Genomic DNA, 23,476 nt, shown 5'->3' with positions numbered 1-23,476 from the left:
AGGGGGGCACTTGACGGGATGAGCACTGGGTGTTATTCTATATGTTGGCAAATTGAACTCCAATAAAAAAAATAATAATATCCAATAAAAATAATAATAATAAAATAAAGCTGCAAAAAAAAAAAAAGGATGCACCCAGCTCTTCTCCGGAACCTCGTATAAGCACTTGTCCTCAGGCTGTGCCAACAGTAACCTCCGCAGGTTGTCGGGGCGCCACCCACTCCGCGGCCGGCCTGTCAGCCACCACCGTTGCCCTAGCGCTCAGCCCCCTTCACACTGCCCTGGCCCCTCCTGGCTCTGGGCTTCCCCCTTTCAGGGACCAGACGACCTTCTAAAACGTAAATCGCGTCAGCCACCTACTTAGAACCCTTCCATGACTTCCCATTTCCCTTAGAATAAAATAGAGACTTCTCCCCCAGCCTCAGGTGGCCTCGGGGGATCTGGCGCTGGTATCTGCCACCTCGGCGCCACATGGCCCCGGCACCTTCCCCTCCTCAAGCAGTCGGGGCCACAGCCCTGCCCGCTTTCTACTCTGTGGGTTTCTCCTACTGATCCTTTAGCTCCAGCTACATATTCCTCCTTTAGAGAGATGCTCTCTAACCACCCAGTCTGACCTGGCTTCTCCCAGGCAGCCTTTCTAGGGCCAGTTGTTGGGTGTGGCCACCGTCATCTTGGCAGTGGTGGTAATTTGCACGGCCGGTTCGAGGGCTGCCCCTGCACTCCGGTGGTACCGCGAGGGCCTTTAGAGCCAGTGCCTAGGAGTGACCGGCGGTAGTAGGTGTTCATGAGGCATGTGGTGAAGAACTGAATGTCTTTTTCATTTTCACCTGCATTCTGGGAAAGGATGTCTTTTCTTAAAAGATTTTATTTATTTATTCATGAGAGACACAGAGAGTGACAGAGAGAGAGGCAGAGGGAGAAGCAGGCTCCATGCAGGGAGCCCGACGTGGGACTCGATCCCGAGTCTCCAGGATCACGCCCTGGACCCAAGGCGGCGCCAAACCGCTGAGCCACCGGGGCTGCCCAAGGATGTCTTTTCTTATCAGCAGGTGAATTTCCTATAAGAGCCTCTCTATTCTTTACTGACTGCATATGGATTTTAATTCTGTTGTCGCTCGAGGAATTTTCTTACAATCTTCCTTGAGTCAACTACCTTTTAGACTTTTGCTCTTCATCTACCTGGGACCTTTTTGCTTCTTGTGCACAGAGGTCATTGGTTATTTGCAATCTTTGGAAGATGCCAAATAGTTTGGACTTTTTCTTCCGGATCTGAAAGCCAGGAATTTTCCAGAAGTATTTCCTTTGAGTCTTCCATAATTTCTTGTATGCCATAGTCTTTGCTTGTAGATCCCAATTTGGTTTTTTGTTTAATCCATACATAAGTAGGGGAAGACCCTTCCTGACCCAGTGTGTCAATAGAACGTGGGCATGGCCGTTAGTCCCAACCTGTTATGCGTTCGGGTAGTATTCCCACCCCCTCAATAAATCTATAGCTGGGAAGTGGGTTAGTTGATGGGCATGGCTTCCTGTCCACACTCCAGCTTCTAACAGGCTTTCCCTTATTGTACCTCCTTATGCTATTGTGGTTTATCACCTTCCTCTTGTCATCTTCATCTGTGAGACTGGAAGCCAATGACAGCAAGTGAGACAGTTCTTCCTATGTCTGTGGTCACCTACTGTGAGTGAGTAATGAGGGAGGATACGTTTTATACCACGGCCAGTCTGCCCTTACTTCCTGCCTAGTTGATTAACAGGGTTGCTCTGTTTCAATGTAAAAATGGAAAAAGGCAGTGGGTAGACTAGAGGGGGTGGGGGTTGAGGGGCGAGAGCAGGGTGGGTAGAAGATACAGAGGGATTTCAAGGCCAGGGGCAAAACTCAGGAAGAAAACTTCCTGCCTCATAGTATAACTCCTTGGGATCAAGAGCTAGAGTGCCCAGGCTTCTGGCTAGTAAAGGCCCAAATTCCTGCATCAGGGCACAATTGGTGTAGCAAGAACAATGTACCTTTAAAAAAAAATCTTTCTCCAGTTGCTCTCTTTCATGAGGAGAAGCCCGAGTATCCCATAAGGTGAAGTATGCATCTCTTCTCAGTCTATTTGCCTTAAAATTATTTTCAAGGCTGTTCACAATTTTATATTATGTTGTCCATCAATCTCTCATCATTTTAATGGATTTTTATTATTTTTCTATAAGGTCATGGGACGTTTTAATAAAAAGTTGTGAGGGGTTTTACTGGTGGACTGTAAGATCCAATTTTTCTCTTATCCTTCAACAAAGAAATCTGCAGATCCACAGAATATTCATGAATATGATTTTTTTTTTTTTTGCTTAACATCTGCTCCCATAGCTCTGTCAGTAAGGAATTCATCATTCCCAAAGCATTCCATATGCTTTTCCACTCTGCATTTACCCATGCAATTTCCCCTGGCACAAAACCTCTTCATTTTTTGGCCTCTAGCAACTCAAGAACAGGATGTTTCGATCCTCTTCTTGTTTTGAGCCCGAGGACACTGTGACTCCATGTTTGTTAGTACAAACATTCTAATCAGAATCATGCCAACATCGAAGAAATTTTATGAAGAACATATTTTCCCAAGCAAACTCAAATCACTTTAATTCCTTGATATCAATTTTCTATATGAGGCAGATAAAATGTTTCTAGTATTTTTATTTGCTTTTATTTTAACGCAATTATTTTCATCTGGACAATTCTTATTCATAAAAATGTCACCATGATTAGTTTTAAAATTCGTCCAAATAAAAATTTTTACATTTTAACCTCTTTTGTAAGAGATAAACTCACTTGTGTGAATATACTTTCATGGTAATTAGGTCTGCCAGTTTCTTGTGTTGCAAATTTTATGGGCCTAAATTTTGTCAAGAAAATGTGGTTCTTCCGATTGTCTTGAACCACTAACAAACAGCAGATAGTAGTGGTGACTCACCCGTACCCCCCTGGCACTCACCCTTCAGTACGGAAAAATGGTAGTTGGCCCCTGAGTGCAAACACCTGCAACTGCCCCCAATCCTAAGCCAATGACAGATGGGAGTTGGAGGGTAAATACCCTAGCTTCCACGTCCTCTGGTGGGATGACTCCCAGGTTTTTCCTAGGATCGAACCCAGTTACCTCCAGTGGAAAACTGCTTGAAGATGTACCCTTTACTGGCTCATCCCTGTCTTAACTTCCCCCTCCCTACTAATGATGCTTTCTGGAACGACCTCTTGAGTAAATTCCTTATACTCTCATTCTTCTCTAGGAGTCAGTTTCCAGGGATCCCAACTTAAGGCTACAGGTGTGTAAAGTCTTGTCATTGTCAGCTTTATTGTGTCATTTTTATGCAGTCTATGTTTTTCATGGTCAGTGTTTTGTTTTTTAATTCTCAGAGTTAAAAAATGTTTTCATGAGTTAAAATGAACTCACTTTTCAGCTGTTTTTTTTTTTTTTTTTGCATCCAGAGCAAATATCCTAGGTGCTGTTTTATGTTGAGTATTTCTACCAGTACTAGAATGCACTTGGATAGAAGACTGATAGACTGGATCTGGGTGCATGCTTCATGTGACCTCCTGTGCTTTCTCTGCACATCCTTTCTTGAAACCCTTTTGTGTATTCACCACTTTGAGAAATCTTAATTGCCGTGACCAAGTAAAAATGCCAATAGCTCCATGAACCTTTCCTTGACTCTCATCAATAGTAACTGATATGGTATAGCCATACTATGGAACACTAAACAATCATGAAATATATTTTCAAAGAAATTTTAATGAATCTTGAAATTATTTCTAATACAATTTTATGTGAAATACAGGACACAAAGCTATAGTCATAGTGACTTCCATGAGCACTCTGAGCCCTTAGATGTCTACTGACTCCTTATCTTTCTGGCATGGCTCAGACTATGCTGTTTCCTTGCAGGTCTCATCATTTTTTGTTGGAAACTTGACGTTTTGGATACTATATGGTAGCAGCTCTGCATTCCGTGAGGCGTTTAAAAAAAATTTTTTTAAAGATTTTATTTATTCATAAGCGACACAGAGAGAAAGGCAGAGACACAGGCAGCGGGAGAAGCAGGCTCCATGCGGGAGCCGGACGCGGGCCTCCATCCCGGGTCTCCAGGGTCATGCCCCTGGGCAAAGACGACGCTCAACCGCGGGGCCACGGCCGCCCTCCATGCGGCGCTTCTGCTCCCTTGGTTCGTAGGCAGGCGCTCTGTGATTTGCCTGCTGGATTTCTGCCAAGTCCCTTCCCTTCCTCCTCCCCCCCCACCCCCCTGTGTGGCCCCTGAGGACTCGGCTCAATTTTTTTTTTTTAACTTGGATTCCCAGAGATCACCCAGGTCAGCAGAGCTAAGCAGCCAGCGACCAACCGGAACTTACACTTCCATCTTGAGCCAGTAAGGCCTCCACTCCGCTCCGGAACCTGGGCGACCCCGGGAACGCATTCGAAGTTGGAGCAGCTTGCTAGGGCCGTCTCAGGCCCCCCTTGGGTGCACACAGCCTTGTCCGTGAACACGGCCGTCTGGACCACCAAGGTCTGTTCAAGTTTCTGGCTGCTCCTGTCGGCCAATCTGCTAACACCAATCACTGCTGAGACCTCAGGCTAGCGGCAGCGTGGGCAACGGCGTGGGCAACGACGACAGGGGCTTGCCCATGCTCCAGATAAGGGCAGGCCCCCCTGAGGGCCCTGTGAACCTTTGTGCCACATGGGGGGGGGGGGAGCTGACATGGGAGTAGGCCCTGGCTCAAATAGCAGACTCCCACCACTCTTACAGTGGGTCTGCACATCTTGCATAAATGTTTCTCCGATTTGAGGTATGCCTTTGATCGATCTCCAGAATCTTTTTTTCTTTTTACTAGTTTGCTCAGTTTTATCATTGTTTTTTAGGGAAAGGATCTGCTGACCTCCTTAATTGGCGACTCTGGAAGTCCTCCTCTGTAAAACCATCAAAGTTGTACAGATTAATTATACAAACTCATCCTACTCCTTGGGAGAGGAAGTGGAACCTACCTTGGGTTGTCAAATCCCCAGGGTAAGGTCACTTTAGCAAAATGTCGACTTCAGCCTGGAAACTAACTGGATCTGCAGGAGGAAACCCAATTGTACAGACCAGAGCACCTGAATTAGTGGTCCTCTGTACTTGTTTTCTTCCAGTTATTCCCTAGCCAGGTTTTCTCAAGAGCACTCAAGGATCATATACATTCCACACAAAAAAAGAGTTCTGTGGTCAACAATTTGATTTACACTAAGCTAAACAAAATCAAAAGGCGTTAACATCAGGACTTCTCAGAGCTTTTAATATGCTGCTGAGATTTTCTAGGAAAAGAAAAAATATGTGTACTGTTTTCTCGACATTGTGAACAATGAACACTTTTAACCCCACAGGGCATTTCAAGGGATTAATGGTCTTTGAAACACCCTTTGGTTTTACTTGAAATTTTCTGCCTGGATCAGAAATGCTGAGATATTAAGGGAAGAAGTATGTTCACAACTATGATAGCTGTATGCTTCAACCTTCTAGACACAGGGAATGGTTGGTAGTGGAAATGAATGGAGGAAATCCCTTAGGGAGGTTAATTTTAGCAGCCAATCAGGCTCTCTAATACAGTGCCCCTGCTCACCAGGAGCATTTCATTGGTAACCTTCCAAGCTTCTGTTTTTCTTTAAGGAGGCCTTCCTGCATGCCTGGCTTAAGTCAGCCTCTTGGAAAATAAGAGACACGGTATCTGCCCTCAAGGAGTACAGTTAAGGGTGAGATAGAGAAAAGTCACAACCCGGGCCTCAGAAGGTGCTGGGGTTACGACCAACAGCACAGTGAACCTGGCCCAAGGCATTAAAGACTTGGCAAAGACTGATGTCCAGGCTGGTCCTTGCAGGTCAAAGGCAGCTTAGCCAGGAAAGGCAAGGGGGAAGAGCATGTGCAAAGGCAGAGAGGCCAGAGGAAACCATGTTCGGGGAGCTCCAAGTTGCTTACGTAGCTGGGACATGGGATGTAGAAGACTGGACAAGTAGTACTAAGGGAGCAAAACGAAGGGGCTTGTGTGGCATGCTGCTGAGTTTGGATCTTATTCTCAGGGTGAAGGGAGATTATGAAAGGCTCTTGGATCTCAGGATGATTTACCTTTTAAAAGCTCCCTTGCACAGCAGTGTAGAAAGAGGATCATAGAGGTAGATCAGAAAGCCAGCTCAAAGAGGCCAGTAAGCATTAACCAGGGCCTGAACAAGGGCAGTGCAGATGGGCGAGAGGGCAGCAGAGAGTCGAAACCGACAGGGCTGTATGAAGCAAGATGCTGGGGCGACGGGGAGAGACGCAGAGGCAGACTGTTGTCAGGCTACTGACTTGAACAATCGCAGGCAACGGTCCGGCCGCACAATGGGGGGAACACAGGACAAGGGGCAGGTGTTTGGGAAAGACATCATGTATTCAGGTTTGCACGCATTCAGCTTGAAATTGTGATTAAAAACGTGAGATGTAAAAAAAATAAAAAATAAAAAATAAAAAAAATAAAAATAAAAACGTGAGATGTTCAGGAGATGGCTGGAACTGTGGGTTAAGACATACAGATTTGACAGGTGTCAGGATAGAAGTTGTTGAAGCCACAGGTGTGGTGAGGTTGAACAGGGAATGTGCAGACTGAGCAGCAGACAAAACTGGCAGGGGACTCTCTCTTCCGAACACCTACAGCATCTGCCTGTAACTCAGATGGAATCTGTCACGTGCTGCAACATTTAGCTTGTACCTATTGTGCACAAAAAGTATCCTGCTAGAAGTGAAGGTACAAAGGGGAATAAAAGAAGGTCCTTTCATCCACGGAGACTAGGATGTCGTTGTGGAGAAAGAATTATACCCCAGTGATCATGCAAAACGAAATGAAGAGCTATAAATATGCTGAGTGTAGAAGAGGCAATTAATTCAATGGGCGAGAGAACACAGGTTTCTGGAAGAGAGGAGAGCATCTGAGTTGGGGTGGGAAAATAAGGGGATTTCACAAGCAGGGATGGGGAAAGAAGGCAAGTAATTTGAGGCTAGAAACTAACAAAGATCACAGGAGAATGGAGTGTGGGAAGCAACGGAAAGAGGCTGGTAATGGTAAGGTGGCTTGAGGCCAGGACCCAGGGAATCCTGCTGAGGTTTCTCAGGAGTCCATTTTAAGGAAGGCACACAGGAGCCTATGTATATCCAAGTGCCTGCGATGTACCGGCTTCATTTCTGCCTTTTTTTGCTAATTTCAGAAATGCCTTTAAGAACAATCAATCATAAACACTACAGGAAACCTACAAGATCACCACACTGCATTTCCACTCTGCAAAAACTCTGTTAGTGGAACTTTAATTACTTGGCTTCGTTATACAATTTCCATTGCATGTAAGTGTAAATAATTTCACTCTAATGTGCTCATTTGAATGTGTGGCTGAAAGCATTGGTAGAAATCAGTTTTATGGCACTTCCTTGGCACACTGAAGGAAAACAAAATGTATACTGTTAATCAAGTCATGAGTGACTTTCAAAGTGATGGGTTGCATAAAGATAGCAAATAATGAGATAAATATTTTAAAGATTAAAAATATTTTATTTAAACTTTTCTTCATAAACACTTTTAACATTTTTTTTCAATTTAAAAACAGAATGGATAGCATAAACATGTTTGAATAGATTATATTCACGGCTTGGGAAAAATTACCTGACAAAAATGTAAAGGCTTTCAAAACAGGTATAAAAGGCAAACCTTAAATTATTCTAAGATTTTTTAAATCGGCCCTAGGATTATTTGACTACTGGCCCAAAATGTACCTAAAGGTCAAAATATTTTTCTATAGACAAAGTATGCCCAAGAGGCAGAGGGCATATGCGAGTTAGGTAGAAAATAACCTCTCTGACCACCTCACTGGAACTCTCCTTCAGAAAGCAAACACCTAATCCTTACTGATATACTGATTAATAAGGTTTTTAATGCAGTTGTTCCCAAAGATGTAAAATGAAAATCTAAGAATATTAAAGGGGAACAAACCAAGCTGATGGCATTCTCTCAGTGTTGCTCGTGTAACACCAAAGTTACACGGGTGTATGTACTGAAAGGCTAGGACTTCCACAAGCTTACCTATTCCAGGCTATGTCTATTGAATATTTGACTTTATAAACTCTCAATAAACTAATTTTTCAGGACTTTAATTTTTCAGATAAATCTCTTTTTAGAAGATATTTATTCCCAAACCAACTCTAATCTGATTGAACAAACATATCCCTAAAAATGTTGAGTACAAAAAAAAAATCAAAAACGTGTAATAGGCAAAAAAGAAAAATGGCACTAGCAGTTTTACTGCCAGAGAGCCCTCAGTTATATCTAATTTACACTATTGTCTATGTTGTGTTTTACTTCAGTCTGAAACTTTAAATTACGTATTCTCAAAAGAGCTAGTCTTTTCTGAGATAGCTTATAAACTGAAATATCAATTTATATTATAAACTGAAATGTTATGACCTACAACCACATATACATATATAAAAATAGTCCCACTGAACGTTTGACATGTTTAGATTATGCAGCTCAAATAATTTGTTATAAAATATTTTAAAGCTTAGTTTCATGTAATTAAGACAAAACTCTCCATTTTTACCACTTCTCTCCACACAAATGTGTGTGTCCTTTACTATGACTCGAGCAGGCTTCCCAGAATGAGGTGTCCAAAGGTGCTGCTTTAGAAAAGATAAGTGAAGGGCTCAGTCAATATTTCACAAATTAGAGTAACACGCACACAGATCAGAGTAATGAGGACACAGAGAATGCTGTCTCAAGAAAAGCTAATAATTCTATTAATTAAGCTTTGCTTCTTTTAAAAACCAGTAGTATTTCTTCCAATACAAAACCTTCAATGTGAGAATCTTGAATTTTATGAAATGGTTGTAGTGCAAGGATTTTCTTTAAGCAGATTAAAATAAAAAACTGAGAAGGTCAAAGACACGGAAGAGAACAAACATTTCTAATTAAGATGTAATTAACGAAGATCAGCTATTTTTGTAAAGTCTGCTGTTTAAAATATAAAGTGAAAACACACAAAGATCACAACAGTTACACTGTATAGTTTCCAACCTGACTTTTAAAAAAAAAAAAACCACTATTTTGAGCACATACAACGTATATAAACAAAAATGGTTCCAAATGAAGCACACAAAAATAAACTTGAAAAAAACTTCTATGAAAAAATTTTCCATAGATTAGTATAACAAAAATAAATCTCTTTCAACAATTAAACCATATTTTTAAAAGGGAATGTAAGTTAATCATGGGTTTAAAATAACCTATATTAGCACTACATTTAAACAAGATGAGTTTTCTCATACATTCAGAACCCAAGCAATAGCAACTATCCTTAAAGCTCAAAACTGATAACAGCTAACATCAGGTCAGACATGACTTACGTGTGAAGCTGAACCCAGAGTTAGTTTCAAGTTAAGATTTCACAAATTTTCCAAAACACGAACTTTGATCTTGGTCTTTGTGTCTTGAGAAAGGAAGACCAAGAATATTCAACTGTTTGCCCAGATCTTACCCTAACTAGGGCTATGAAGTCATATCTAAACAATTAAAGAGAACCACCACTGGTGTGTGAAAGCGTAAAAGCCTGATAGGGGTACCCTGTCTCGGTCTTTTCCAGCAAAAGACAACAATGAGGAAAATAATGAAGACGTTATTGTTATTTTCTTTAAAGCAAGACAGCACACACACACAAAAACACTAAACCAACTAATAACATTAGAAAAACAATTAAACGGCTAACCTAACTGCTAGTTTTCAAAAGTAAAATGACTAACAAGGATTTTTTAAAGGTAGGAAAAGACTTTTACCCATATTAACCATGGGAAAAAAGGTACTGAATTTTATTTCTAGAAAGTGAAAGTAAATGATAGAACCACTTAATAAAAATTTAAGTCTCATATACAAAAGAGTATCATTAATTTTATTTCTAAAATCAATGCCAATGTTTCTTTTTCTCAAAAACTACTTGTGTACCTGACTGTTTCTCAAATGCCTCCCAGTTCTGGAGTTTTAAAATCAGGTGTTTTTGTCATAGTTGTCTATCTCAATTAACAACAACAACAACAACAACAACAAAAAACACAAAGCAAAAGTCTTCACATTTCCATTTCCATGACTTCACTCTTCCATTTTGTGTTCAGTGGTGGCAGCAGCAAAAAAAAAAAAAAAAAAAAAAGAAAAGAAAAACTAGAAAATTTATACAACAGCCATAGAAGAAGGCATTGCAATATTGCACCAACATCCTAAGTTCTGGCAAGTTTTGCCAGTGTAGAACTAACTTGTCTGTATCAGATATAGACTCTACTCAGGAGAAAATGGTATCAATTTGAATGATCCACTCCCCAGTTATTCTTGCTTAATTTTGTCAACTATGTGTTTTTCCTTCGAGTTTCAAGAATTGAAAGGTGCGCGGCTAATCCTAAAACACTTATCATAAATGCTTTTAAACAGTTATTCCTGAACCATTCTGAACTTTGAGGTTCCCATCCTTCATGCTAGTAGCTTTCAGTAAATAAAACAAAGGCTGAGGGCTTACATCCCCAGTGCGACTAAGTATTTTGTACTAAATAAACAAGTAGATATGACCAGTAAGATTATAATTCTGTTTCTTACCTCTAAAGTCAAAAATGAGCTCAAATTTTCCACGAGTTGCTACTTTCCATTCAATAACAGATGCAGCAGCCTTACTGAATGTAAAGAATGGGAGTTGCACTTACTTTTAAGGGGCCTTTATTTAGGAGTCTGGTATTACCTAAATTCTCTTTAAAAGTGCTTGCACGCTGCAGGGCCAGGGCTGCGTATACCAGTCCGATTCTCACTAAAAACAGGGTAACGTTAAACAGACTGCAAAGAAAAACAATTTCAAAAAGAAGACATACATTGATAAGGAACACTAATGTTTACTTGTGAAAATAAAATATAAAATGTTAGTTTTCAGAAATCCATACATGTTTCAGGAATACAAGGAGCTCAGATATTACTGAATCAGTATGGACTGAAGATAGGCTACTTTGATACCAAATGAGGACTCCAGTTATTTTAACTTTCTAAAAATGTTAATACATGAAAAGACGTTACATCTAAAATTCAACAAGTATGGCAAACTGTGTGTGCAAGTGCACTAGCTTAAAAATATAGAATCCTAACCACGCATAAAAGGAGATGTGCCTTATATGTTCATAAGATGTTTGCAAGTATGGATATGCTTTCACTAACACAATGCAGATAAGAGAAGGCAGCTTAGAAATAGTGTTTTGAATATAAAAAAGTTACTTTTGTAGAAAATTTATATTTTTGCATTTTCAGCAAAAAGCCATGCAAAAAGGTCAAGAGTTTTAACCTTAAATAATAAAACCAAAAGGTCTAACAGACTGTAATACACTGAAATAAACGTTTCAAAAAGATTTCAGGTTGAGATAGGAACCAAAATTACACCCAGTGACACTTATCAGGTCTTCTCTTAGAAGATGCAGGACTCCTACGCTGACATCTGAAAGAAATGTTTTAAAGCATAAAATCAACTTCCCAGATAAGTGGATCACTCTATTCAACTGCTTCTGGAAGTAGTTTCAAGAGCTAGCGCTTAGAATGAACTTATTGCATGAGTTTGAGGCCACTGAAAAGAAAAATAAAATGATGCTAGCACAGAATGAAACATTTTTTACGCTATTAGACCAATGGCTTCGATAGTAAAACTGGTGAGGTTTTTCTTTATGTTTTTTTTAATTAACTACTTTGTCACAAATGAATTTTGTGTTTGGCTTTTTCGAAAGGGAGAAAGACGTCACTAGTTGCAGCGTCTGACCTCGTCCAGTATGTACTCCGGGAAATGCAGGTTGCACACCTGTAAACCATCCAGCTTGCAGGGCATCCGTGGGTACTCATCTTCCTTCCACTTGTTCTCTTCCGGGTCAAAAGTAAGAATGGAATCGCTGTAATGACCGTTGTAGCAAAGGCCTCCAAGAACCATTATCTGTTTGTCCAGCACAGTCACACCATGGCCACTTCTGCCAATTGGCATGGATGCTAAGATGGTCCACTGATCAGTCTCCGGGTTGTACACTTCTGTGGAAGGGCATCCCTGAGATTCAAAAGAGGCCCTCAAGATCACACAGACACCACCGAAGACATAAAGCTTGCCGTTGTAAGAGATCATCTTGTGAAAGCATCTCGCGTAATTCATCTTGCTCTTATTCTCCCAACAGTTGGTAACCACTTGCGTTCTTCTGGTCCGCTGTTCTATGGTCCCTTCTTTACTGGGGTCAAACACGCACACTTGTTTGGAGGTGGAAGATGAGGTGATCCCACCGGTGATGAACAACTTGTTATTGAGCACTGTCCCTTCATGTCCATATTTGTTAACGGGATAAGGATCCACGAATTCCCATTTATCATTGGTGATGTCGTATCTCTCAGTTGAATAGAAGGTCTCATCTCTGGTTCTGCCTGCCACGGCATAAATAAACTTGCCAATAACACCAACTGCGAACTCTGAACGTGGCACTGACATGTCTGCCATCCGGAGCCAAGAGTTCTGCCTTGGGTCATACCTGAACACTTTGGAAGAAGCATGGAATTCACCATCTGGGCCCAGTTCTTCACCACCCAACAGGAACACAAAGTTGTTGACGATAGCAAGGCAGTCCGGGCGCAGTGGAACCTGTGGGCCCTCCAGTTCCCACCAGACTCTTGGTTTCTTTAACAGGAGGATTTTACTGTTAACCATGCTATGTCCAATCATTCCTCGGAATACTGTAGTCTGGGGTTTGGCAGAGCGGATGCGGCTTGACTTCATGTCCAACAGAGGCTGCTGGTGAACATTCTGAAAGTAATTCAATGCTTGGTCAACTTCATAGCGCAGCTGTCGGGAGTATCTATAAAATTCGGATGTCTTAACCTAAGAATACAAGTAAGAGAATTTAACCAAAAGAAAGAACATCAATGGCAAACAAAATATCAAAGCCAACTAAGATGATTAGTGTGTGATTCCAGACTATCCTAAAACTGCTTTTCCTGTTACTATCACAGACTTTCTTTTTAAACAAAGCTTTTATCCTATTTGTTTTTATAATAATCTATGCACATCCCCAAGCCTTTTAAATTTTAAAGTAAACAAGCTATTTTCAAGGCACAAGCTAAATTCTTCTAACAAAATGTACTAATCATCTATTCTAGGCCAGGCCCTGGGATACAAGTGGTGTCTGTGAGGACAGAGGTTTCACAGTAGAGGAAATCACAGCCATTGTTGTCTTAACCAAGAGGAACAATGTTAAGACCAACCATGACTGAATAACTTGGGCAATCAAGTTAGTGAGTTAGTAAAAACTTAAACGTATACAAAATTCTCTGTAGGTTTTTGACAGAAAGATTTGGTCTGATCGCATCAACTCCTAAAACCATAAGCCGGGTTGGCAAGGTCCAATTTTTTCCTTTTTGTTTTTGGAGCTGGAACTACCTCATTGTGATGACTTTTTTTTTATTTTTTTTTTATTTTTTATTTTTTATTTTTTTTTAAATTTATTTATTCATGATAGTCACACAGAGAGAGAGAGAGAGAGAGAGAGGCAGAGACACAGGCAGAGGGAGAAGCAGGCTCCATGCACCGGGAGCCCGATGTGGGATTTGATCCTGGGTCTCCAGGATCACGCCCTGGGCCAAAGGCAGGCGCCAAACCCACTGCGCCACCCAGGGATCCCTGACTTTTTTTTTAAACCAAGATCTTATGAAGCACTTTTAAGTATTGTGCTAAGTTATATAGGGAAATAAAAATCTTATGTATGAGACTGGGTCTGTTTCCTCAAAGAACTTTGAATATGTTTGGGGAAATGAAAACAGATACAGATTGGCCAACAAGTAAATGAGGCCGTTACCAATCGGGAAAAAGAGTGTATAGCACATCTGTGAGTGCCGCAGGACTAAAGATGTGGCACATACCACACTGGCCCCAAATGCTCACGGACTCCCTTGGAGAAGAGGCAGGGGGCTGGACAAGCACGAAGAAAAAGCCGGGATCATAATGTCAAGGATGAGATGAGAGTCTTCTATTTCGGCGAGAAAATCTGACATTGAGAGAGAAGATGGGCAGAGGCACATGACTGATGTGAAGCAGCAAGAGGGTGCAAAAGTGAGGACTCGAATTGATCTGAGGATTTAGACTTGAGGTGCTCTGGAGAGTGGTATGGTTAAGGGACACTGGAGAGGCATGCCACTTCACTGGGGATCAATCTGAACTGCTGGGAGGATGCTGAGGTGGAAATGTCTCAGAGCCTGTGGGAAATCTGGGGTGACTGCTTGGGAGGGAGCCGACACCAGGCATATATATTCAGGAGCTCCCTCTTTCTTTCCTCTCCTCTTTTTCCTCCCTCCTTCCTATCTTTCTCATTTACTTCCCACCTTGGTCCAAAAATAAAGTCTGAAACAGAAAGTACCACAAATATGTTTTAAGTATTTTGCTAAGTGTACTTCAATATAACTGGCTTCCTTTGTAATCCCAAGCATTTAACTTGATTTAAAAATCGTTATTCTGAGAAGGAGTCCTTTCGTGGGTTTCACAGGGCTACCACAAGGGTAAAGTGCACAAAAAAGTTTGACAATTCCTTGTCTGACTATATACAAGAGAAAAAAAAAACAGGTAACAATACTGCACTGGAGCTTTACGTGTCATATCTCAAGTTAAGTTATTTCTCCCACCAGAGAGTAATAATCATCCCTGTTTTCCTGATGAAACCACCGAGGCAGAGAACCTTAAGTGACCGGCCCCAACTGTTCACGTGTCTCACACTGGCAAAACTGGGATCCAAATCTTGAACAGGACAGTCTTGCTCCAAAGCTCAATCAATTTCTAGAAGGGGACAGCACAGCTTCCACTACTCTTTAGGAAACTTTCTAGATGACAAACTCATTTATTAAAGCACTCAACATGTTCAATGAATTAGTCTAATGACCCTTCTCAAAGAAAAGATAGTATAAGGACTCTTGAAATAAAGACTCAATCATGTGGATCACAATGACTGGGCATCCAACCCCAATCTTCCTAGCAAAACAGCAAGTGTGGAAGAGATCAAATAATGAATAATGGTCAAGAAGTAATTTCAATAAAGAGACTAATAATAAATTTAAAAATCTAAGATCTGAAGTCTCACCCTCTACTACTCTTACTTCACATGAACAAAGGAAATGAAGTGAGCTTTGATCTCTTATGATAAACAATGGAAACCTGTACAGCCATCAGCACTGAGTATGTACTGACACAGAATGATGTGCACAATATATTCAGTTTTTAAAAACCAACAAAAACAGGGTAGCCCTGGTGGCTCAGCAGTTTAGCACCACCTATGGCCCAGGGTGCGATCCTGGAGACCCAGGATCGAGTCCCACGTCGGGCTCCCTGCATGGAGCCTGCTTCTCCCTCTGCCTGTGTCTCTGCCTCTCTCTCTGTGTCTCTCATGAATAAATAAATAAAATCTTAAAAAACAAACCAACAAATACACTGGTATCCCAATTTAAAAAGATTTTGTGTATGAATGCCTGCATTAATACTGATTATCTCTGAAACTCCACAAACATCTTTGCATTCTTTTTTGTGTATCATGTTTATAAACAAAAAGTCTTGCCATTTCAAAAGCGGGTCTCTCAAAGTCATCAAAAATGTATTTGCTGGGATCCCTGGGTGGCGCAGTGGTTTGGCGCCTGCCTTTGGCCCAGGGCGCTATCCTGGAGACCCGGGATCGAATCCGACGTCGGGCTCCCGGTGCATGGAGCCTGCTTCTCCCTCTCCCTATGTCTCTGCCTCTCTCTCTGTGTGTGTGTGACTATCATAAATAAATAAAAATTTTTAAAAAATGTATTTGCTTAGTAAAAATGAGCATCTTTTCATTTTTCCATTCATTTCTTCTATGAATTGCCTAATAGTGTGCCTCACCCATTTTCCTCATCTTTTTATCTGCAAGAGCTAAACAGCAATACCCTGGAAATCAACAAGAAACATAAACCTCAAATTAAATATTTAAGTGCCTACTGTGCACAGCCAGTGGCCTGAGCTACACGGGTTTTGAAGTAATAGAATCCTGTCCAGCACTGTAATTAAGCACCACATCAAGCAGCCCAGTGTGGCAATTAAGAATCCAATTTAGAAAATATCTGACTTTGGCACTCACAAGTTGTGGGATCTTGGGCAAGTAACTCAACATCCTTATACCCATTTCCTCATCTGTATTACTGGGAAAACAATAATAGCACCTATGCCTCATAACCCTAAGGTAGGAGACAAGCAAGATAATCTATGTGAAAAGGACAATATGGTGCCTGTCACATGGCAGTATACAACAAATAACAGCTATTATGAGCTACTATTACTGACCAGTGGACATCTGTGGAATGTCAGTCAGCTTAAGTCAATGCATTTGATGATGTGTTTTTGGTCTGTGTAAAAATTCAGCCTTTCAGAAATGAGAGGAAAAATGAAAGAAAACTTACTCTGGACCTAATCCTGCCCAATAAAACATGATTGGTAAGATGCAAGGAGGAGGAAGCTTTATAGAAAGCAGCCATGTCATTTGGAGATCGAGAAAGGAAGGGGAATGCTGCACATATTGGATAGGCAGATTTCAAGTTTTTTAAAGGAAAATTAGGATCAATTCCAAGATCGGAAACTGTGTAAAGAAGCTCAAGAAGGCTTGGAGGCTCTCAAAAGCATAATGCTGACTGCATAATTGCAAAACACACTGATGAGGGGAAGAAAAGGGGAAAGTATCTAAAAAATCTGATGTGCTGCACAGAGAGCTTTCTGGAATTCAGATGTTAAAAAACCACTTACGACAGATGGTAAAAAAAAAAAAAAACAGGCACATAAAATAAGTATTACAAAGGGTGAAACGGAGCTTTAAAAATACTGTGAACAAGGCTAAAGCCTCAGGATGAACTGTGACTTAACAAAGTGCCAGATAATGAACAAATGGTGTCTTAGAGGTTAAAGTGAAAAGGAGTAGAGGCAAAAGTGAAGCCCCTCCTGGATGGAGTGGTTAATGTAATATTAACAAAGACCAATAGCCTTCTATTTTATTTCCATTCTTGGCTAAGAATGTTTTATTCTTTCTAATCTGAAGATCAAACACAATGACAAGAAGAAACTTAAATCCAAGATGGCTGAGGAAAAAAGAAAAGAAAAACTAGATAGATATTCTCACCAAGTTAAAGTCATTTGATCTCAAAATCACATCCTGGAATCCTGAGAGGCTTCACAGATAAAGCTGCTTAATTGTTTTCTGTAATCTGTGTGGAATCATGAAGAATGGGAAAGTACTATAAATCAGACTTCCAAACTACAGACTGGTTAGCCTGAGGCTGATCCTGGATTGTTAAAAACAAAAACAAAAACAAAAAACATGCCAGTTGCGATAAGAGCACTACACGCTGGGAGGCAGCATGACTCACCCAGCAATGGCAAGACTTGACCATTTCCAGTGTAATGTTTGAGGATGTAACAGAACTGGTAGAGAATGAGAGAACCTATGACTTTGGCAAAGTAATTAACAAATCTAATCATAAAGAGAAACACCAGGGACCCACGAACCACCTGAAACTGCAGCAATAATTGTTTTAATGCATTCGGGGGTGGGGGTGGGGGGGGTAAGGTGAGACGATGAGAAGTCCACAGCTTTTATCAAATGCTCCAGGGATCTGTGAACTCCAAATGTAAAGCTACAACTGACTATCCTCAACACGAACTAACAATGTAATATGGCAGAGTAACATCGTGGACTGAATTAAACTAGACAATCCCACCCTCTCCATTTGATGAAACCACAGCTAAGAGGGCTGAGTTCCATTGCTACAAATTAGATATCACTAAGTGGACCACATCCCAAAGACAGTAGAGGGATCCAAACCATAGGAAAAATGGTAAAACTGATGAGGAATGTTCAAATTCAAGAGACTCTGGAGAAAGATAGCAACTGTTTTTAGGACAAGTGGAAGTAAGAAGGAAGATCTTGGGCTGGTCTACAATCTTTACCATATGCAGTCATTAAAAAGAATGAGGCTAATCCACATGCACTAACACAGATGTTCAAAATGTCAAATGATAAAAACTGCCTAAGAGTATATATAATATTCTCAAAAAGTAAAAATGGACTGTTTTATACAGTTGGCAGTATATTCAGAGGAAAACATATGTCTACCCGTACAACAGTTACCAGTGAGCTTTTGGGGGACTTGCCCCCTTTCAGGTTCTATATAGGTCTGTATTTGGCTTTTTTACAAGGACTATAGTAAGAAGGGTATGGATACATATTTTCCCCAAGTCAGGACTGTCTATCTCTGGAGCCAGTGAGCAATCTTGCCAGTGGAGGTAATCCAAGTGTGACTGTGGATCAGGGGCACAGGAGAGGGGTTCTGGCATCACGTGAGGACGAGGCATAATGGACTGTGACAGCCTTCCACCTTCCAAACCCAGGCTCTTACAGATCCCATCAAACTGAGTCAGCTTAACTGCTTCTTACAGTGATTTTCCTGTCTCTCATTTTCTATCCAATCTTCAGGTTCCTTTGTTCTCCTCTCCATTCATTCAACTGTGTTCCTTAGAAACTCAAGTTTCAAAGTTTAAAAAGTTACTTCAACTCTTAAAATCCACATAACAGCTACCTATCTTTATCCAGTATATTCTACCTGTAGGCCCTCAATAATGGAAGTTGTGCCTTTGAGATAATCGATTATACAGTAAAAAGTCTTCTAACCAAAGAAATTTAGCTCCTAATCCCTGCCACAGCTAGAAGTTCTAGATCTACCTTGTCCTTTTCCCAGAGCTACAATTCTCTAAAACCACACAGTATCAATAAGCATAATTAGTTTCTTCTTTCATGATAGAAATGGGGAATTAATGCCTCTTTGATAATCCTGGACAAAGTAATTACAGATATACTCTGCTTTAAAACAAAAAGCATAGGGCTAAAACCTATGTGAATGGAGTCATTTAAATGCATTAACAAAGGGAGCTATCAAAAAAGAAACATGTGGCTCATCTTTTTGTAGAGAGAGCATTTCTCCCAACATTCACTCCTCACATAACAGATTATCTATAGATCAGGTGTTTCCAAAGGCAAGATATGGAGAAAAATGACATTTCTTTCATGTTCTAAAGAACTACTTTCCTTATCCTTTCATAGGATTAAAAAAGCTGTCTTGTTTTAACACTTAGAATATATTATCACTTTTCTTACTTCAATACTTAAAAATCATATTACAAAAAAGTTACCTCTTAAAAACAGTGATCTGAAAATCTTAAATTGGCCATTTCTTCCTATGATTTTCTTTTAATTTAATGTAATTGTGTGTGTGCATATAAAGGAGAAAATGTGAGAAATTATTAATTTTGAATGTGGTTCCTGTACATATATAGTAAGTTGAAGAAATAATAGCTAGCCATTACCACTGGGCAAAAATTCCATGTTTTTCCCTCTGCTGTCAAAATGTTACATAATCCATTAAAATTTTAACTTTTAAAGGTAATTTGTATATACCACTCTTAATTTTGACAATTAAAACATAAACAGCAATGTAACTAAAACAGGCATTTTCACAGAGCTTATTACCCTTATTTGATTAAAAAACTGCAACTTAAAAAAGCTACTAAAACTGGCTGCAGTCTAGGGTGCCTGGCTGGTTCAGCCAGTAGAGCATGTGACTCTTGATCTCGGGGTTGTAAGTTTGAGCCTCATGCTGAGTGCAGAAATTACTGAAAAATAAAATTAAAAAGAAAATAACTGGCTACCATCTAAACTTCTTTTAGGTCTTTAGTCAGCCAATTTCAGATATTATCTATTTCACCTTTGGAAATGTATTTTAAATGCCCACTATAAACTAAAAACCAAAAACAACCCTCGTCTTTTATTAGTTTATTCATCAGTGAGGGTGGGAGGTGGCCACTGGTAACTGGAGTAATTCCTTAACTAAAGAACCCAGGTCTTAGGCTTGACATTGTCCCCAAGACACTGTGTGACTATGGACAAGCCTCTGGTTTCATATTTTCTCCTTATAAAAGGAATCAGCTGCATGAAGACACCTCTGGCCCTTTCTACAACCAAAAAATGCTAACCTAAATTTCAGAATGATGAATATAAGGTGTCTAGTGGAAGGAAGATGGAGTGCTGGCTATCAGTTTTATCATTCCCTCTCCATGATCCAATCTGCTCAAAAGAAATATCCAGAAACAAAGCAGTTACTAAAACAAATTATACCCTTGGGAACCAAAGCTACATTTAGTATTATTTTGATATTCAGCAAAATGTGGAGCAGTCTTTATGTACTGTATTACAAAAGCATCCATCCTGGTATGAGAAGTCTATTTATAAAATCATGCTCAGAACTGAAGCTTCTACTCATTTATGTTACAATCAGCACAAAAAAGCTAGGTGCAAAATACCTTTAATTAATCCCTTTGTCCTGAAAAACCAAGTTAATGACCAAGGATAAGGCTATAAAAAAAATCAGTTCCTGCCAAGCACAAATCCTCTAATACTGTAATTGCAGTCAAATACCAAACAGTAAAGACAAATTTTAATAAGGATTTACCTATCCTCTCTCCTTCAAGCAGGCAACAGTCTAAATTACCGAAAAGAACTTCAGAAGTAACCAGTATAAATGGGGATGAGGTAGACCCTCATTAAGATAATACTCTATCTGAGTTTCAGCACAATTTGGTTAGCTCTATCCCTTCAACTTCTCTAGAGTGAAAAATATGTAGTTCAAAAATAAGTATGCTCAGAAAGTCTAATTTCCTTCCAATTTCAGTGCAATGGTCAGAGAACACCACTAGAAATTAAGCAAGTGTGCGTGCACAAACCTAAAAGGTAGAAAATGATGTGATTTCTAAAAAGCCGCTTAAGACCATATTATCTGATTATAGTAATATTTAGCACAACTACATTCTAGAATTTTTCCTATTTATGGAAATACTCTCAATTATGTAAATATTTTAAAACAGAAATAAAGCCAAAAAGTTTTAATCCTAAAACTTCTGAATGATCAAGGCTTACCTATGACACATGAAACATTTTCTAAGTAAATACTGAGTTTGAGAATTAAAACATTAAAGCCTAAAATCTCAGTATTTGCCCTTGTTCCTTTCCTGCTCCTAACCTTGTCTCCATTTTCTGACTTCTCTGATCTTGTTTGATGTCTGCTTATCATTTGGTTTCTCCCTCGTTCATTAAAAAAATTTTCTCCTTTTACAAGTCAATATAACTATTTGCACTCCATCTCTTCCTTCACTTTTACACTTCATGGTTAATTTCCAATTCTAGGCTTTTCATTTCTCATTTATTTTATTTAAGAGAAAAATCAGCAAGACTGAATTTGTAAACTCTCATTTTCAGTAGGTTCCTGCCTGTTTTATACACCTCGTACCACACTCTCCCAGGGGATCTAACACCAGTCAGCACCCTGAATTACTGCACCCTCCAGGAACCTGCAATGAACCCAAGTTCAAAAGCAGAAAACAAGAGCACTCTGCTTCTGTATGTAGAAGATAGAAGACTTGAAGAGAAAGACACTTTGAGTGCTTTTTAAAGAACTGTGCATGTGTTAATTACAATCATACAAGTCCACAGGGCTGGGGAGGAGGGGTTGGCAAAAAGCAGATGGATGCAGAAAAAGACACTAAGTGAAATGCAAAAGTCCGCTTAACCTATTGACCTAGTTTCTACCCGAAAAACTTCTCATCTCTGTGCTTTCACTCCAAGGGGCAAGTGAGCTGATTGTTCATTTAAGCAATTTCAAGTTTACAGCTGGTTAAGTACTATTTAATATATGAAGGGAATTTTAAACTTTTTCAAAAACTCAAACTTATTAGGAACTCTAAATTTCACATTTGAAATCTAGGTTACTGATTTTGTAAAAATTTTGTATCATCAAACACAGCACTGCTTATGTTTCTCATGTACTTCTGTGAGGGCTAGAAGCAAATCTTTTTTCCTCTAGATTTGTCTGGCTGTAGTTGAAGTCATTAGAAATAAATTTTTTGAGTTTTCCACTAAACTGTGGTACACTACAGGTAATGGTCTGGTTGCTGGACAGAAATTTTGGCTCACTCAACTGCTAGATTAGTCAAAACATGTCACAGTAAAGGAATTCTGGAGGGTATATGGCACCTACACTTTACATAAATGTGTCCTTACCCATATGATATTGCTCATTACAAGTGGTCTGTACCTCAATTAACCTGAATATCAAATCATCCGAGCATGACATTAAGGATAATCAATGCCCTCAAGTCCACTGTTAATGCTATCTAAATCAACTATGCTAACAGAGAAAATATTTGGAAGTTTATCAGTGTTTTGTGAAGACCAGTTCTGAGAGCTACTAATGTTGTTAAGTATCCAAGGTATACTTGGACACTTAATTCGTAATCCTGGAATTCTTTCCATTTCAAGGTGAGCATGACACATTATCCCCATTTTAACGTGTAGCTTTTAAAGCCACAAATTCTGTACCTTAAGTAAAATTAAAAACCTTTTAAAAAAAAAGTATTAGTAAGTTCTTCTGAAGCTTTTTAAATTCTGATCCTAGGATCAATTTTTACTAATAAGAAAGCTGTCTTTTTTTTCCAGCAGACTATCAATATTATCTCAAAGTTGTAAATACAAAAAGTTTTCATAAAACGCAGATATGGTTTGTTAAATCCAAATATATTCTCAGTAAAAGAGAACTTTTTTTCTAACTAAAACATTAGCTTTGTTCTTTAAAAGTTACATAAATCCAAGTTTCGGGGAATATGATGAATTACATTTATTACATGAAGAAAAAAGCACATTAGGGAGTCTGAATATCAGGAGGTAGTTTATAAAACATTAGGAATAAAGCAGAATACATCTTTATATTCTGCTCCTTTACTAAACAGCCAATGAAAAATCAACCGTAAAAGCCTAATTATAAGCTGAACAAATGTGTTTTTTAAATCTTTACAGGACTGAGAGTTTCTTCCCTTTTGAAAAATTGGAAGATATTATGATTAATATAATTTCTAAGGGAATCATTGGCATGCTCTTACCTTATACATATTTATGATACTAAAGATTCCCTGGGTTCAAAAATATTAAAGTGTCACTGTACTAGAGAATCAACATATGGGTATTTTAATGAATAATTTAACAATTTTGCTACAAAAAAGTATAATACGTATTTTGCCAAATTTACTTCATAAAATGTTTTTAATAAAGCAGTAATTGTTTTTTAAAAACCAAAAGACCACAGAAAGCAAGGCTTAAACTATTTAAATCTTCACATCACTGAAATTAAAGTGACAAATGTCAGGCATTATCTCTGTTAACAGATGCAAAAAGACCCTCAGAGCTAGGAAAAAAAAACATGCCAAAGACATGTGTGGAAGTAAAAACTGAAAATGAAGTCTAGATTTAAAACTGGGAATCCACTATAGATAAAAGGAAT

General features: G+C 39.4%; 1 protein-coding gene across 2 annotated transcripts in view; it reads right to left on the bottom strand.

The window, feature by feature from the left end:
- Positions 1-7,546: 7,546 nt before the first annotated feature.
- KLHL15 (kelch like family member 15) overlaps positions 7,547-23,476 on the bottom strand; it is a 35,819-nt gene continuing 19,889 nt past the window's right edge. For both annotated transcript variants that reach the window (XM_072815999.1, XM_072815998.1), the window contains one exon: positions 7,547-12,929. In XM_072815999.1, coding sequence (XP_072672100.1) covers positions 11,820-12,929 — 1,110 coding nt within the window. In that variant the 3' untranslated portion in view covers positions 7,547-11,819. The remainder of the gene's footprint in view (positions 12,930-23,476) is intronic.

Source organism: Canis lupus, chromosome X, assembly GCF_048164855.1.
Source record: "Canis lupus baileyi chromosome X, mCanLup2.hap1, whole genome shotgun sequence".
Classification (NCBI taxonomy): Eukaryota; Metazoa; Chordata; class Mammalia; order Carnivora; family Canidae; genus Canis; species Canis lupus.
This window is presented reverse-complemented; position numbering and strand designations above follow the sequence as displayed.